The sequence below is a fragment of the Sinocyclocheilus rhinocerous genome, unplaced genomic scaffold (genome assembly GCF_001515625.1).
Source record: "Sinocyclocheilus rhinocerous isolate Xijiao unplaced genomic scaffold, SAMN03320098_v1.1 scaffold1129, whole genome shotgun sequence".
Taxonomy (NCBI): domain Eukaryota; kingdom Metazoa; phylum Chordata; class Actinopteri; order Cypriniformes; family Cyprinidae; genus Sinocyclocheilus; species Sinocyclocheilus rhinocerous.
The window spans coordinates 523978-540589 of record NW_015634513.1 but is presented as its reverse complement, the minus strand read 5'-3'; the positions used below and the strand labels follow the sequence as shown (position 1 = coordinate 540589).

General features: G+C 36.9%; 2 protein-coding genes across 2 annotated transcripts in view; one reads left to right on the top strand and one right to left on the bottom strand.

The window, feature by feature from the left end:
• sh3d19 (SH3 domain containing 19) overlaps window positions 1-8559 on the top strand; it is a 17880-nt gene extending 9321 nt beyond the window's left edge. Inside the window, exons 8-19 of the mRNA XM_016559898.1 lie at window positions 1035-1123; window positions 2812-2852; window positions 3062-3302; window positions 3404-3472; window positions 3607-3750; window positions 3851-3926; window positions 4176-4306; window positions 5152-5222; window positions 5384-5610; window positions 7203-7249; window positions 8089-8275; window positions 8406-8559. Coding sequence (XP_016415384.1) covers window positions 1035-1123; window positions 2812-2852; window positions 3062-3302; window positions 3404-3472; window positions 3607-3750; window positions 3851-3926; window positions 4176-4306; window positions 5152-5222; window positions 5384-5610; window positions 7203-7249; window positions 8089-8275; window positions 8406-8422 — 1340 coding nt within the window. The 3' untranslated portion in view covers window positions 8423-8559. The remainder of the gene's footprint in view (window positions 1-1034; window positions 1124-2811; window positions 2853-3061; window positions 3303-3403; window positions 3473-3606; window positions 3751-3850; window positions 3927-4175; window positions 4307-5151; window positions 5223-5383; window positions 5611-7202; window positions 7250-8088; window positions 8276-8405) is intronic.
• A 4380-nt stretch (window positions 8560-12939) lies between these two features.
• On the bottom strand, window positions 12940-15982 carry rps3a (ribosomal protein S3A). The gene is made up of 6 exons (XM_016559865.1): window positions 15921-15982; window positions 15295-15398; window positions 14821-15008; window positions 13885-14093; window positions 13334-13443; window positions 12940-13115 (listed from the first exon to the last, which is right to left on the bottom strand). Exons 1-6 carry the CDS (start codon window positions 15980-15982, stop codon window positions 12985-12987), a joined length of 804 nt encoding a protein of 267 aa, XP_016415351.1. The 3' UTR covers window positions 12940-12984.
• Between the last annotated feature and the right edge of the window lie 630 nt (window positions 15983-16612).

Below are 16612 nucleotides of genomic sequence, written 5' to 3'. Positions count from 1 at the left end.
GGAGGAAGACTGGAGAGGCACAGAATCCAAGCTGCTTGAAGTCCAGTGTGAAGTTTCTGAAGTCAGTGATGATTTGGGGTGCCGTGACGTCTGCTGGTTGTTGGTCCATTGTGTTTTAAGTCCAAAGTCAATGCAGCCGTCTACCAGAAGATTTTGGAGCACTTTATGCTTCCATCTGCTGACCAGCTTTATGGAGATGCTGATTTCCTTTCCAGCAGGACTTTAGCACCTGCCTACAGTGCCAAAACCACTTCCAAGTGGTTTGCTGACCATGATATTACTGTGCTTGATTGGCCAGCCAACATGCCTGACCTAAACCCCATATGTCAAGAGAAAGTACCAAGTATTGAGTGCATAAATGAACATACTTTAAAGAACATGAACTTTTCTGTTTTGCAAATCCTTTTTTTGATTGATCTTAGGAAATATTCGAATATTTTGAGATACTGGATTTTTTACTTTCATGAGCTGTAAGCTCTAATCATCAAAATTAAAACAAAAAAACTTTTGAAATGTTTTACTTTACATGTAATGAATCTAGAATATATGAAAGTTTCACTTTTTGAAATAAGTTACAAAAAAAATTTCACGATATTCACATTTTTTTAGATGCACCTGTATATTTTAAAAAGTAATTTATTCCTGTGGTGGCAAAGCTGATTCTTCATCAGCCATTACTCCAGTCTTCAGTGTCACATGATCCTTCAGAAACCATTCTGCTGATTTGGTGCTCAAGAAACATTTCTTATTATTATCAATATTAAAAACACTTTTTATATATTTTGTGGAAACATTATACAATTACTGTCACTTTTGCTCAGTTTAATGCATCCTTGTTAAATAAAAGTTTTTTTTTTTTCCCAGAAGTCTTACTTACCCCTAACTTTGAACATTAGTGTATGTTTTAGTGTAAACAGCAGTGAAGTGATGAATCAAAATAATACTAATATAATAATATTAAAATAAATTAATAATAATCTACATAAAATATGATGCTTTATTGCATGGTAAATGGATGGATTACTGCTTTTCAGACCCTGAAGAGACGGCAGATGTTCCACCACCTTTACCTGTGCAGAAACCTGTGGGGGGCCCACCTACACCTGCTAAACCTTCTTGCAAAGTAAGACCTTATACAGCTGCCTCAGCTGGCCTTTCCCAGCAAGCAACAGCTGTGCAACAAGCACCAAAGCAGTAGGCGATTAAAGGGTTAGTTCACCCAAAAATGAAAATTAGTCCATAAATTACTCATCCTCAAGTCATCCTAGGTGTATATAACTTTCTTCTTTCAGACGAATCCAGTCGGAGTTATATTAAAAATTGTCTTTGATCTTTCAAGCTGTTTAATGGCACTCAGCGGGTGTTGCATGTATCAGTCCAAAAGAAGTGAAATAAAAAGCTCCCATCCATAAAAAAAAGTGTCTCACACGGCTCCGGGGGGTGAACAAAGGCCTCCTGTAGCGAATCGATGCGTTTTTGTAAGAAAAATATCCATATTCAAAACGTAATAATCACTTTAATGTAGCTTGCGCCAACAGTTGTACACGGAAGCAGTTCCGGACGGATGACGTATGAGTTCAGCTTTGCGCATGCTGAGTCTCTTGGCTTATATCGAAATCCTCCGACATTCTTCTTTACAAATTCTCATTGTGTACTTCTAATTTGTGACCGTTGTTTTGTTTTGATCTCTCCCCTGCGCTTCCACGTGCGTCACTTCTGAGTGGCTCATGCGCAACGCTGACATCCTACGTCATCCGCCCGGAACTGCTTCCGTTTACAACAGTTAGCGCAAACTAGATTAAATAGATTATTGCGTTTTAAATATGGTTATTTTTCTTACAAAAACGCATCGATTCGCTGCAGGAGGACTTTGTTCACCCCCGGAGCCGTGTGAGACACTTTTTTGTTAAGGATGGGCGGTTTTTATTTAACTTCTTTTGGACTGATGCACTGCAACACCCGCTGAGTGCCATTAAACAGCTTGAAAGATCAAAGACAATTTTTTATATAACTCCGACTGAATTTGTCTGAAAGAAAAAAGTTATATACACCTAGGATGACATGAGGGTGAGTAATTTATGGGCTAATTTTAATTTTTGAGTGAACTAACCCTTTAAGATAAAATGCTGTATTAAAATGTAAGCAGAGCTCACAAGATCAGTTACCAGACTCTTTAATCTGCAGATTTGTGACATTTAAAAAATAAAAACGTGCTTTCTTTTGACATTTTCCAGAGAAGTCAACGAGAGCACAACGAAACAATAGGGACTTTGCTTGGTTTTCCTTTTCCTCTCTTTCCTCAGGCCTGAAACATACTCTGCAAGTACATGAATGCAGGTGCTTGACTATGCATGCTCGATTTTGAGTATGTGCTAGCTGACTACTTTTATGGCCACTTCAAGTCAGATATTGTCATGACAAAGCAGCAGTTTGAAGACAATCTTGCTGAGCAAGTTAGATCTTATAAGTAATGTTTACAGCTAGCAACCTGAATAATAACAACATCCTGTTTAGTATTGAGGTTGTTACTCCCACAATAACACACACTTGCAATACATTGGCAGAGTATCTACATCTGCATCTGTGTAATTGTGTAAAAATGTTTCTGGCATTTAGCTGTTAGAAAAATCATTCCAAATGTGACATGTGTTCCAAATATATCTTTATCTGAAACAACTGTCAAACCATGAAAAATATTGTTTTATTCTCTGATTTATTCTGTACATACATTATCAGTGCACAAATTGTGTTTTTAAACAAAAATCTTCTCTTAAACGTTGAATATGAACTCTTTATTGTTTTCCCCCCTAGGACTCCTTCAGTCTCTCATCTGATATGTCTCTTCCACCACGGTAAATGAATCCTGTTTTTATTCAAAGCTGTCCTAGTTTCGCTCATTCAACCTTCTAAACATGCCTTTATGCATTTCTCTTTTCATGGCTGGTCGGTTTGTGCAGTATCAGCCTAGGAATTGTTAGAGAGAATTGTTAGAGTTTTAATGCGACAACATGTGGTCTCTTCTGGTATTGTGCCCTTAAATTCTATGTTAATAATATTTCAGGCCCAGTGGAGGAAAGGTTCTGCCTCCACGACCGCCACCTGCTAAAACAGGCCCAGGAAGACCTCCTCCTCCACGGAGAGATGGCTCCCAACGTCGGCCCTCAGATCCAGGAGTTTCACAAATAGTGCCATCAAAAGAACAGCAACCTCAATGGCAGCAACAAAACCGTAGAGCTTCAAAAAAAGGACCTGCCCTTCCACCGAGACCCAACCCTGGACATCGTCTTTACAACAAATACACTGTGAGATGTTATTTTACATGTGTTATTTTATTGATTTAATGGTATTACAGAGGAACTGGACAAATTAATGCAACTCTGCCCTATTCTTTTGGTTTACACAGCTTGAGATCCCCCACGGTATTGCTGAGTATGACTACAATGGCACTAACACTGGGGAGCTCTCTTTTCAGGTGATCTTAAAGTCAGTACATTCACATTAGCCCCATAGTGCCATCTTCTCAAGTTACGGATGCTTTACGTGTTGTTCTGCCAGCGAGTTTCAGTCGTGGGAAATTTAAGCATTTCCATCCTTTATCTCCTTTAGAAAAATGAAGTCCTCGTCTTGCTTGAGGAATTAGACAGCAAAACCTTTGAATGCCAAGTGGGAAACGCTAAGGGCACAGTGCAGAAAACACATATGAAGATTATTACACCCTTAACAAATATACCCAGCAATCCAGTACCTCAGGTAATTAATATTGATATTGTTTAATAGTAGATGTACTATAGTAGTATTATCCGTCTTGTAATGTCAACATGCTATCATGGCTCTCAATGTGTTTCTACAGAAAAACCGTTCCTTTAGTGGTATGGTGGAAAATACTGGATCTTTACAATTGCAAGCCCTGTATGACTTCACTCCAGGTGAATATAGATAGACAGTTGTGTTCTGTGTAAGAAAACAAAGGGCCATTTTCCAAGGCAAGCATAATTTAATAAGGCTATGAGTAGTGTTTTGTTTTTTGTTTTTCAAAGAATAATTACGATGTGTCTGTGAAATCCTTCCCCCAGGTTGTTCAGACTAGTAATTAAATATGTAATACATTCACAGTCAGAGGCAGTTGTGAATCTGCTCCTATAATAATCATATGTTGTCCTGTGTTTGTGTCTCAGAGGGGCCTGGAGAGCTGATGTTGAAGGCTGGTGATGTGGTGTCTAATGTAGAACAGCTGGATAGTGAGTGGTACATGGGAACATGCAGAAACATCACTGGATTCTTCCCCATTAACTACGTCAAGACACTGGTAAATATTGTGTATGGATTTTTGACAAATACAGTAGACAATGTCCCACGACTTAAAGCATTAGAAGGATTTATTTTTGATTTTTTGTGAGAATTATTATATATGTTGAGTAAACTTGATTAACAAGATTTAAACAAAATATTTGTCTTGCCCTTAAAATTGTGAATATTACCTGTCCCACCCATGACCTTCTCAACTGTACCTAACAAACTATCATGCAATAATCTATTTAACTGATATTCTTTGTAGATAAAAAGTCATTTTTATTTATTAAAAACAATTCATATTTTGTAGTAATATTTATTGTGTCCCAAATTTGCATGCATCGTTACTGCAAGATTTCCACCAATTACATAAAAAATACACAAGTGATTATTGTGTAATTATTATAATTTGGACCCTTTCTACAGCAAGTAAATGTAAACTGATTCCTTTTTCTCATTTTTACAAATATTGTTGTGTTGACAGCATTCTCATGCTCAACTATTCAACCATGTCATTCAAGTAATTGTAAGAAAAACCAAAAATAATTCAGTTTTTATCGATATAGTAAAACTAAAAAAGTTTTTTACATTTTTTTTATCTTACAAATTTTATGTAATTAGTATTGATGTATAGTTAATATTTAAATCAAGGAAATGACAAGATCACACAAATTGCAAGTTGCAAACAATTATTTATACATGTCTCAAATTTAGTTAACAGGGTTTCAAAAATCCCAGCTCATATTATTTACGTACTGAGGTTGACGTGAACATTTCCTGAAAGTTAAGCATGTATATTCAGGGATCATAAAACTGATTAATCTCTACCATTACCAATAATCTTTTTTTCTTCTTCTCCAGAACAAGCCTGGTACATCTGCGCCAGCATCCAGCAATGAATGGAAATCCAAACCATCTCCTGATCCTGTGAGGTAAGTCATCCTCACAAGATTGGACTGTAAAAGCTCAAACAACAAATTAAATGAACTTTTTCTTTTAAAATCTGATGTACTGCAATGTTAGATTGACAAAAGTACTAGGAACCAGATTACATGACAATGACTAATATTTTATACCCCTGTATTTTCTTCAGAGGCCCAAGGTGTGTTGCGAGGTTTGACTTTGAGGGAGAGCAGAGTGACGAGCTCTCATTCTCTGAAGGTGATGTGATTCGGCTTAAAGAATATGTGGGAGAGGAGTGGGCTCGTGGGGAAGTGAATGGCCATGTTGGTATTTTCCCCCTCAACTTTGTGGAAGTGCTTGAGGATCTTCCTCCAGTCCCAGTGCAGAAATCTGTTCTGAATAAGATTGCACTGCCTGGTAAGAGGCCAAAACAATATATCTATAAATTATACACATTTGATTTAATGTTTAAAGAAACATTTAGATCCTATTGAATTTTTTTTCCACCACAGAATTTAAAAAGGTTTTTAAAAATATGAAAAAAGTGTGATGAAAAAAAGTCACAATTCCGAAGTCAGAATTTCAAGATATAAAGCTCAGAGAAGGACAAAAACACTATATCAGAACCTAACATTAGTCCATACTGAACAGACCAAAATTTAAGCTTTGATTTGTGTTACTATGCCTGAAATAGTAAAACAATCTTTGCAAAGAATACAAAGCTTAGAAACATGCCCTAGTGACATTGTGTATTTGGGTGTTTCTTCAGTTATGGGTAGAATTGGAACCTGTGAACTCTCTCTTAAAAATGACATGCATCACTAGAGAATTCTGTCATTTTCTAAAATGTCATAAACATTTCCACCACGATGTCATTTCCAGCACACCTTAAAATATGCATTGTGTTTAATAATATTCTGTAATTGCAATTGCAGTGATGGAAATGTGATTGATGCAAAACTTTTTTTGTACAATTTGGCCAAATTATAGCTTGATAGGAAATAACACACTATAAAAATACTGTTCACAAATGATTTTCATCTCAAGAATGTTAACAAGTACAGTGACTTTTGAAAACCTTTATTATAGTGGCAATATTGTTGATTGTGGTGGAAATTATGTCATAACCACACCAATATGTAACAATACAAACATTTATGTGAATATTTTTCATATTGAAAGGGATTGTTTATTCCACCCATCATGATAGGTTATAGTTTATGATGGATTTTCACATTTTAAAAACTAAAGGACTGTGACAAGGGTAAACTGCCAAAATCTGGACATAAAAGGCTTTTGAAAAGTAACAAAAATAAATGGAAGTCTGGTAAAAAGTTTTCTGGATAGTTTAAATGTGAAAAACAAAACATTAAAATACCGGTTGAAGAAACACCTATTAATTACTATAGAAGTGCATTCTACATGGAAAATGAAACCCCACTTGATTGAATATAGTAATGCCTCTCCAGTTTCAGGAAACATGGAGCACATTCACTTTACCCTAGAACTGTCTGTAATCCAGTCACTTGTCGGTTTCTAATGTACCAACAACACCAAAACCGTATCAGCATCAGCGTCTCTGGGACTCAACGAGTGGGCCGCTCTCCCTATGGTGGGAATGTGAAGAATTTGCCCTTCTGTTTGTGTTTCATTAAGGGCTATATGAAACTGACCTCCATCTCATTCATTACACTGCAGTGCACAGGGAGGTTCTCCTCATGAGGACAGCTGCTCTTTTCTGTAACTCTATAGAGTATTTACAGCCATTAACTGTGCAGTAATAATTCATTCATAAACTGCATTTGTGTGCAGGCTCTTTAAAAAAATCAGTCAAGTTCACAAAAACGAATAACTGAAATGCTCTAAAATCTATATTATAAGGGCTTAGACTAACTTTTGGGTACATTTAAAAGTGGAGTATTTTAAAATTTGAATTTGCATGTGTTTGCTTACATAATAGATAATGTTTTGGGCTACAGCTCTAATATATGTTGCGTATCATTTCTCAGGAATGGCCGGTTCACCTAACACACGAATGTCTTACAAAGCCACTGAGGTATCTTCACCCAACTTGTCACATTTGATCTTTCCTGTAGTAATGAACAGTGATTAAAGCTGGCATGAAATAAAAAAATCACCTGTTTATTTTCTAAATGCATTTAATAGATGATATTGTGAACAGTTCATTCATGCATATGTTATGAATGTAATGTGTAATCAAAATGTCTTAACTTTGGCTAGTCTATATTGCTCTCTGCAAGTATACTGTATATATGCAGATAAAGTTTGACATACAACTTAAAGGGGTCATATGATGCTGCTAAAAAGAACAGTAACTGCTGTTCCTGAAACCACGCTTTCTTTCTTTGCGTGCACATTTGGGCGGCGTTATGCAAATCTTCCCACAGAGCGATGTAGATATGAGGGGGCGTGTTAGAACGAGCCGTTTTACGTAGGTGTGGCTGACTCTTAACTTTTATAAAGAATATCTCTTTGGATTTGAGACTTTAGTCTTTGCAACTTTACAGATCTTCTTTATGCACCAAGAGCTTGTAACACTCCAAAGAGAAAGGAAAAATTGAAATCGCATCATATGACCCCTTTAATATAAAAGTCTGGATGATATAGTTGTATTTTGCAATTAAATAAAAAATCAGGTAGTTGAGATTTGCTTTATATGAGTGTACTGGATGCATGTATGCAAATAAAGTTGGATATAATATGCAACTTTATATATCCAGCTATTGATAATAAAGTTTACATTTTGCAAAACTGTAAACTATCACTCAGCTGAGATTTGCTATATGGTATGTATTGCTTTATGTGAGTGTACTGTATGCAGGCAGGTAAAGTAAGATGTGCTATATATTCAATCTTTTTCATCTGTGTCTACAGGTTGAATCTAACGGTGAAGAGTGGGCTGTGGCACTGTATGACTTCACAGCAGAGACAGAGAAGGATCTGCCCTTCCAGCAGGGAGACAGGATCCTGGTCACTGCTCACATAGATGATGAATGGTGGAGCGGACAGATCAATGGCAGAGAAGGCTTCTTCCCCAAAGCCTTTGTAGAGATTGTTGCAGGTGAGATTATAAAGTGACTGCAGGCCTCTAGTGGACAGAAGCTGGAAATACACTTTCAGTACTTCACTTTATATTCACTATGCAGTTTAAATAATTATCTTTTTAATACTTTGTCTTTTTCTCTGTGCAGGTGGGAGAAAATGGTAATGGAATGAATAAGCAGAGGCAACCTCAGAAGCAGTGTTTTTCTTCTTCTTTTTTATTTTTGATTCGTTTCCAGTTTATTTTAATTGCGTTTGTCTAATATATTTATAAATGTGAAGTCATTGTTGATATTCCATTGTATCCTAAAAATATATTCATGAACTGCTATGGACTTGTTGTTTGTCTTATATGTACACTCTAAAACAAATCTGTAAAAATAGGGCGCAATATAATGTATTACTTTGAAGGAATTACCGGATTTATTTTTATAGGTGTTTTACCTGTATTTTGAATTTTGCACTTCATTGCATTGTTTTAGGGTTAATGGAAATGTCCATAAAATGAATGGATAATGTCCCAGTAATAAGCTGCAGTAATAACAGATTTATTTCCATTTGAGCTTACTTTTCTGTATACAGTATTAATGGTTTTATATACAGAGAGCATATAGTATGTATCACTTTACATTTTGAAGCAAAGACAATATCCAGTGCCATCGTATGTTCACACTGACTTACACATTTGCTTGGCTAATATAGCATAAAGTGGTTCTCACCTGGGGGACTTAGAGAACTACCAAGGGGGCGCAAGATGAATGAAAAGTGTTTAAATTAATAAGTTATTATGAATCTTAATCTAAAATGCTAAAACACATAAAACCAAGATGTAAACCAAAATTAAATTTCTTTTTATTTTTCCTCAAATTTTTTTTTTTTTTCAACCATTTTTATTGAATAACACAGGGGCACAAAAATGATGTATGGAGTATATGCAGTGCACAAGGGCCTATCCGTGGGCGCCATTTTGCCAAAATCTGTGAAATTCTTCAATAAAACATTAGACATAATCAAAAGGCTATTTGTTAAAACACAAAAAATTAGCAAAAAATTGTTTAGCTATTTCAATTAGTAAACATGTATTTTATTATGAAGTGAGTAGTCTACAACTGCTGCTCAGCTTTCGACACAGTCACATGACCAAAATGAATAGAGGAGGAACTGTTTTGGGGTGCAGAACAGAAAAAGGCAAAATGAAAAACAATGCATTACATGAGAACAGTGAACAAACAGAGATTGGTAAGCCTAACCTATCAGTTTTTTTTTTTCTTCTTTTGTCATGAAGTCAACATTTAACGTCGTTGCTTGATTGATGTTTATTTCAGTTAATTTCTGAGTGTTTTGTCGCTCAAAATATAAAAAAGTCGTGGTATGTTTGTGAATTGACATTTTACATTTACATTCAAGAGAAACTGAAGACATTGTTAACAGGGATGCAAACTAGTAACCTTTCCCCGAAAATCTCCATTTTGAATTCAAAATAGGTCATTTGTGTGATTCATATAGAAAACGGGTTTTTGAAAACTGGTGCAACTCCATACTTCAGTACAAACCAACACTGAACTTTAACAATAAGTGATGTTATAATAGTGATATAATGTCTAAATATAAATCCAAAGCAAAACACTTGAAAATAACAATATTTGGGAATGGAAACCATATGGTGGAAACGGCACATGAGCCAGTGATCCTCTGCAGCCATCTACTGGTTATAGTGGCAATATTATGTCATTTTTAAGTGTTTTGAAGCCCACCTAAATTTTGGTGAAACCATATGGCAAAATATTTCATTGTCTAATGAAAACTAATTAAACATGTGGGCCTTAATTTTAAAAGCTACATTTACAAAATCAAAACAGGCTAATCACCCAAACAACACCATATCCATAACATCTTAGGGCTGCTTTCTTCAGAATCATAGATATAGTGCCAAATACCTCAAGATGTGTTAAACCAATAAACTCTTATTCAAAAAGACTGGCTGCTTTATTAAAAGCAAAGATGTTCCCGTTTTACAGCACATTCAAAACCGTAAATGCACTCCAAAAAATTCGACCAACATGGTAACTACTTTAGCTATGAAGAACTTAACCTGGACGAGAGCAGATCAATTACACTTGCAAAAATTACATATGCAGAAAGCACATGCTTTTGTGCTCAAAATGAGCTTAAAATGTGAAATAAGTCTAATTAGACGTGGGAAAGACTGATTGTTTTTAAAAGCACAAACATGAAATAACATTTGAAAAGTTTCAAATTTAACTACAAAAATAAAATAAAGAATTTTAATTAAAACTGCTCTATGTTCTCACATTTATTTTATCTTTGTAGTGTGATAAAATTATATGGAACACACAACAAATAAAACAAAAAATGGCTTGATAAATGGTTTGTCTTCATCTGGTATCTCAGCTGAGATCTGTCCACTATGGGTGACCCTACCTGTAGTTGTGAAGTACCAGTGGTTTAGCTCTCAACACGCAAACAACTGCACAGAAAACCTTGGGAAATATGTCAACGCACAGGAAACCACCCAAAACATCATAATAACCATGCAGCAATGCAATAAAACATTCAGAAGAGTCGAGCAACTGCAAAGCACCACGCACACAACCTCTCAGAAAACCTTGGCAAACGCATGTCAATGCACAGGAAACCACCCAAAACATCCTGACAACCTTGTTCCAATGTGCTGAAAAAAAATGCTTAAAAATACTTACTCTACAAACTATAAACTTACTTATACTAAAACTATTTACAAACTTAACTGTATATATGTAAACTGTTTCTGGTCTTTTTTCATGGTTTCTTCAGGCAGGGGCTCTTTACTGATGTCCACATGGATTTGAGGAGCGAAGCTTCTGCTGGTTGTGGAGAAGCTCTCAGTGATCAGGATGCATCCATCAGGCTCCTCCATCTCCAGCAGGGAAGGGCAACTCAGTGTCTCCCACAGTCGCTGCTTGATCTTCAGTCCCAGCTCAAAGGCTGTAGAGACGGTGCCTACCACAGCGTGTCTTCATCATGGGCTCTGCCACAGAGTGGTAAATGTCCTGGTAAATTGCACAATGTAGCTGTGGATAGAGACAGGCTCTTCCTGCTGACACAAAGGTGCTGGACACACGTCTACTGTAGAGACTGAGGCTGCTAGAATGATGTTGGGAAGGACAGCAGCGTTTTTCAAATAGCTCTCCTCCAAACCATTGGGTCTTCGAGCTTTCACAGAGATGCAGCTGTAAGTGTGACCCAACCTGATTACACCTGCCAGTTGTGAAAGATCACAGAAGCCTTGACTGGAAGAGACTCCCCTCAGGTGTGAGGGAAGAGCCCTGGTTCTTCTCAGGCGATGCTGCTCCATGAAGATGCCTGGAAAAACACTTCACAAATTGGACAAATTACTGAAACTTACCAAACTGAAGTGTTGTGAAGAGCTTGTAGCACATGTGATCGGGCTTTGAGGCTTCAGGAACAGTTGTGTTGATTTTCAAATGTAGAAATGCCAGATATTTCACGGGCATCGGCGATTCCCTCAGATCGCGTCTTTGATATTTCACACCGCGTGATTGTCACTCGCGTGAACGAGCACCGATTTGCCTCCGATTTCGGGCATTTGTCGGCGATCTCGCAAAACCTGTCGGCGAGTGAAAAATCGGGCTAAAATCGTGCAGTGTGAACTCGGCATTAATTTCATAGTCTACTGGTTGGGAGCAGAGCTATTCAATCCCTAATCTTTTTTTTTATTATTAATTTAAGAGTAATAGGGATTGATAAGAAGTTGTATTTTTAGTATTGCTAATACAACTCATTGGGTGCTCCCTAGACATTTATATTTAGAGAACATATGGACATATTGTGTTCCCTTTTTTCTTAAATTTTGGTCTTAAAAAGGTTTTTAACAAGTATTAAATTTACTTTCATAAAACCTGTAAAATGTAACATCCTAACAACAAAGCGGGTGTGTAATGCAGTGCAGCATCGAAATGATCAAATCTTGGGGGAGACTTGTCATCAGTGTCTGGAGTGGTTACAATGGTGTTTAATTTAGTACAGCCTGTAAACATTCATTTTCTTACACAGTGCAGACCCACTGTCATGTATTGGCTCTGTAACTTATAACATTCCCTCACATCATGAGGAAACTTAAAATGCTTTATAACCTGCATATATTAATCTATGACACATCAGTTAAATACTGTAAACTCAGCTTAACATTTATCAACCAGATTAATTTAATTAAATTCAAGAGAAATGTTTATGGTGAAGACATACAGTTTTGTATCAAGGAAATAGGTGTCTTGTATTCTTTTGGAATCACTAAAATTTTTGCAAGTGATGGCTGCCTGCTCCAAACACCATGAAAAACACTCATGAGATATATTTGTCCTTAGAAATTGTCCGTTTTTTTATTTTGGAAAAAAAAATCAAATAAAATAGGGGCAATACTATGGAAACAAAATATTTTTTTTCTCCATACTCTTCTTTTATTCCCATACTTGCCCAGACCTGGAAATTACAAAAAATCAACCCTGAAAGTTAATGTTAAATTCCAAAAATGCCAAAACAGACTGTAAACTTTTTTTTCTGACTGGGAGATATGAAAGCATAACAATGATATTCAACAGATTTGATGCGATGCATATATATATAAATAAAATTAAAAAATTAAAAAAAACAGTACACAAAGACTCAAATTTACATGTTTATTGACACCAGCTGTTTGTGTTGGGAGTTTTAGACAGACTCCTGGATGGGAGGCTCATATCCATCAGCTCTCTCCACCTTGGCCCCAGTGTCACCCTCTGCAGGTTTAGCAGCAGCACTGCTGGTTCCACCCTCACCGTGCAGCTCCATCAGCTTACCAACTGTACAATAAAAATTCAGAAATACATTAGCTCTTAGCAATTAGTAAAATTGTCTAATAAGCAAGTTCAAATGGTTGGTTCTTAATTTGATTTAGTAAATGGCTTAGGAATCAAAAAAGTTATTTCCATACACATTTAATTTGTTAAGTTTCAATCATGAGCATAAATGGAAAAAAGTCAAAACAAGCCATGCATGTTCATCACACATTTCAACTTACGCTCAAACTTGGGCTTTTTCAGCATCTTAACCTTCCTGACATAGACATCATGTAGAGGGTAGATGGACTGGCAGGCCTTTTCAATGTCCTTGCCTACACTGTCAGGAATCCTACAGAACAAAAGAGAAGACCATTTATTACACACAACTGCGTAACAGTTATAGATCAAGACTGCCAACAAAGTTTTCAGGCTAAAACCCCGGTAAAGAAAGTTGTAAGAGGCACCGCTCAATCTACATTACTTCAGCACTCAAAAGTTATGTTTATGACACTGTATTCATGAGTTCCAATGTATAAAAAGTGCTATAATGACAATTAAAAATACTCAGATGATAATTTGACTACTTAATCTTTACAACAGCCAATAACACCCAGTATTTCAACCACACTCTTAGCCTAATTCCAGGGCTATTTCAAACACACCCACCAATAATTGTCCAGCAATTCTGAAATATGCAGGAAGGTGGACCTCCAGGAGCAGAGCCGATTTAACACAAAAGGGTAATGCATGTAATGTAATGCATGGATAATGGGGAGAACTTCATACGTACAGTTTGTTGACCACCTCCTTGAGGTCATTGGTCTGGACCTCACGGGTCATGATTTCCATCATCTTCTTGCGGATCTGACGGACCTGCTGGTGCTGAGCATAGGAAGTCTTTCTGATCTGGTTGGTGCGCTTCTTAGTGAAGCCCACGCAGAACAGGCGGAGAAGATAGCCATCAGTGGTCTTCACATCGACGTGGGCCTCAATCATTGTCTGACGGGAAAGAACACAGTCCATTAGCATGTTAGAACACAGCCTGCACAAACAGCAACTCAAAAATTGCTACATTATGTAGAACTTTTTCAATTACACAAATATAGAGAGAAATGGACATCTCTCAGGTTTCTTGTAGTATCTAGTCTTATGGATTTGAAATGCCATGAAGGTGAATAAATGACAAGATTATTTTTGGGAGAACTCTCTCATTAATCGGAAAACTTTTAAGATGTAAAATGAAGAAACTTGCAGTAGTATCTAAAGACACATTCCAAACAAAAACACCAAAGCAACACTGCTGTTAAATTTTACAGCACAACAATACAAGAAGGGTGGTCACACCAGACTTCAGGCATGCAAAAGTCTTCAGACACTACAATGATCATGATGCAATGTCATGCACTGTGGAGTCTTTTTTTTTTAACATAAAAATCCAAAATGCAATGCTGCAAACCTGCAGCTTTAACGTTTGTGTCTTTTAAATCAGCTAAGAGGTCACACCAGGATGTATCCATCTTCCATTGGTTAAATATCTTCACCAAACTTGTAACTTTGCGTTTCCAGTCTTAAGCACTTGCATGCATTTGAACAAACGTGAACGGAACAAGAAATGTAGTGTGAATGCCACTTAAAGGGGTACAACAATTTTTACTTAACAGTGTGGCTTTTCTGTAATGGCAAGCACCCTACACTGAGTAAAGGTCACGTGTTAACTTTGATTTACCTGCCACTTCTTGACCATGGAGCACATCTTATCACGGGTGAGGTCCATGCCGTGGAAGTTGGTGAGGCAGTTCTTGCCCTGCACGTCTTCTGTGACCAGCTTGAACTTGCGGAAGGCCACCTCGTCGTTCTGCAGATCAGCCAGACTGACCTCGAACACACGTCCCTTCAGACCATCAGAGGCAATTCCTAGATTACAAAGACACGGTGTCAAATTTACTGCAGTTTGTAGTACTATGATGCTTAAGGATTTGATGGGAATGTCAGGTGATCTCACAACAGTAATCAGTTTTTCATCTGGGACCGAAACTACTGTCATTATGTATTCCCACTGCAATACGGCACTTATTCGCACCAAACAATTGGGACACATGGCTCTTATTATACAGCAAGTTATGCCCTTTCCCAGCAGGGTTAACAATTCATGCTAAATCTGTGTGGAGAAACAGACACCGTGGATATAAAAAGCACTTACTGGTTCCCTGAGTCCTGGTGACCAAGGTCTTGCCCAGGTTGCGGATGTTGAACATGGCTGGTGCCTTGACATCATACCAATCCTTCTTGGAGAATGGGTCCACACTGCAAGAGAAAACACGCATGTAAATACGTTTCAGAGAAAGCATTATGTTGCAATGAAGCCACATTTTCACAATTCAAATACGGACACGGCTTATATTTGCTTTGGCTGCATTATCTAAAATATGAGAAAGCACTAAAATAACTTTGAGCATCCAACTCCCAACACATGTGTTCCGGTGAGTCTTAAGTCGGTAAAGTATCCTTGAAAACTACTAGCTAGCGATCCCGGAGACACATTACGTTAGGGTTATCAGTTTGCCGAAATCATTTTTTGCTGAAACCGAATACTTTATGAAATTTGTAAGACTAGTGCATTAGAAAACAGTACAGGACCTTACAAGCATTGAGCTAAAATTGTCAGAACACACGGCACAGGCCATGAATGAGCCAGTCAGGCTAGCAGGACCGCTACATACAATCTTTAATATATCGATCACATCCTTCATCTATAAACAACGGTTATACTCCAGAGTGGTTTATAACAGTGTAACGACACAGCCGAAAGATTCATTTGTGACTTACATCTTCTTTTTGGCACCTTTTTTGCCACCTTTGGTCAGCCTCTTATTCTTGCCGACTGCCATGTTGAACACAGGGAGTAAAAGAGGAGGAAATGAGGAAATACCGCGAGAATTAAAGCGACAGCGAGAAAAGACATATCTCGCGGAATTTCGTTGGCCTGTAACGCACAAGTGCGCCATCTAGTGTTTGCATACATGATTTCACTAATTGCGATATTTCAACGATATTGACTGAGAAGTTACATCCAAGCACAATATTTTAGAATCATATTTACCTTTTTAATGATTCCTTATCTGCAAAACAATAATTTATATAGAATTTGAGAATCGCGTGCCAATGTAATGGGCGAAAAATAGGAACTTTAGTTATACGTACTACTTAAAGGGATAGTTCTAAAGGACTTTTGATAGTTTACCCCAAAAATAGTTTACCCTGATAACTATCATCAGTTACTCACCCTGAAGTTGATGCAAACCTATATGAGTTTCGTTCTACTGTTCAACATAAAAGAACATAATTATTTTGAAGAATGTGGGTAACCAAAGAGCTGAGAGTATGCCTAAGTAAATTATAATTTTAGGGTGAACTGTGCGTGTTATTTATTAATCCAATATTATATATATATATATATATATACACACACAGACACACACACACACACATATACATATACATATATATATATATATATA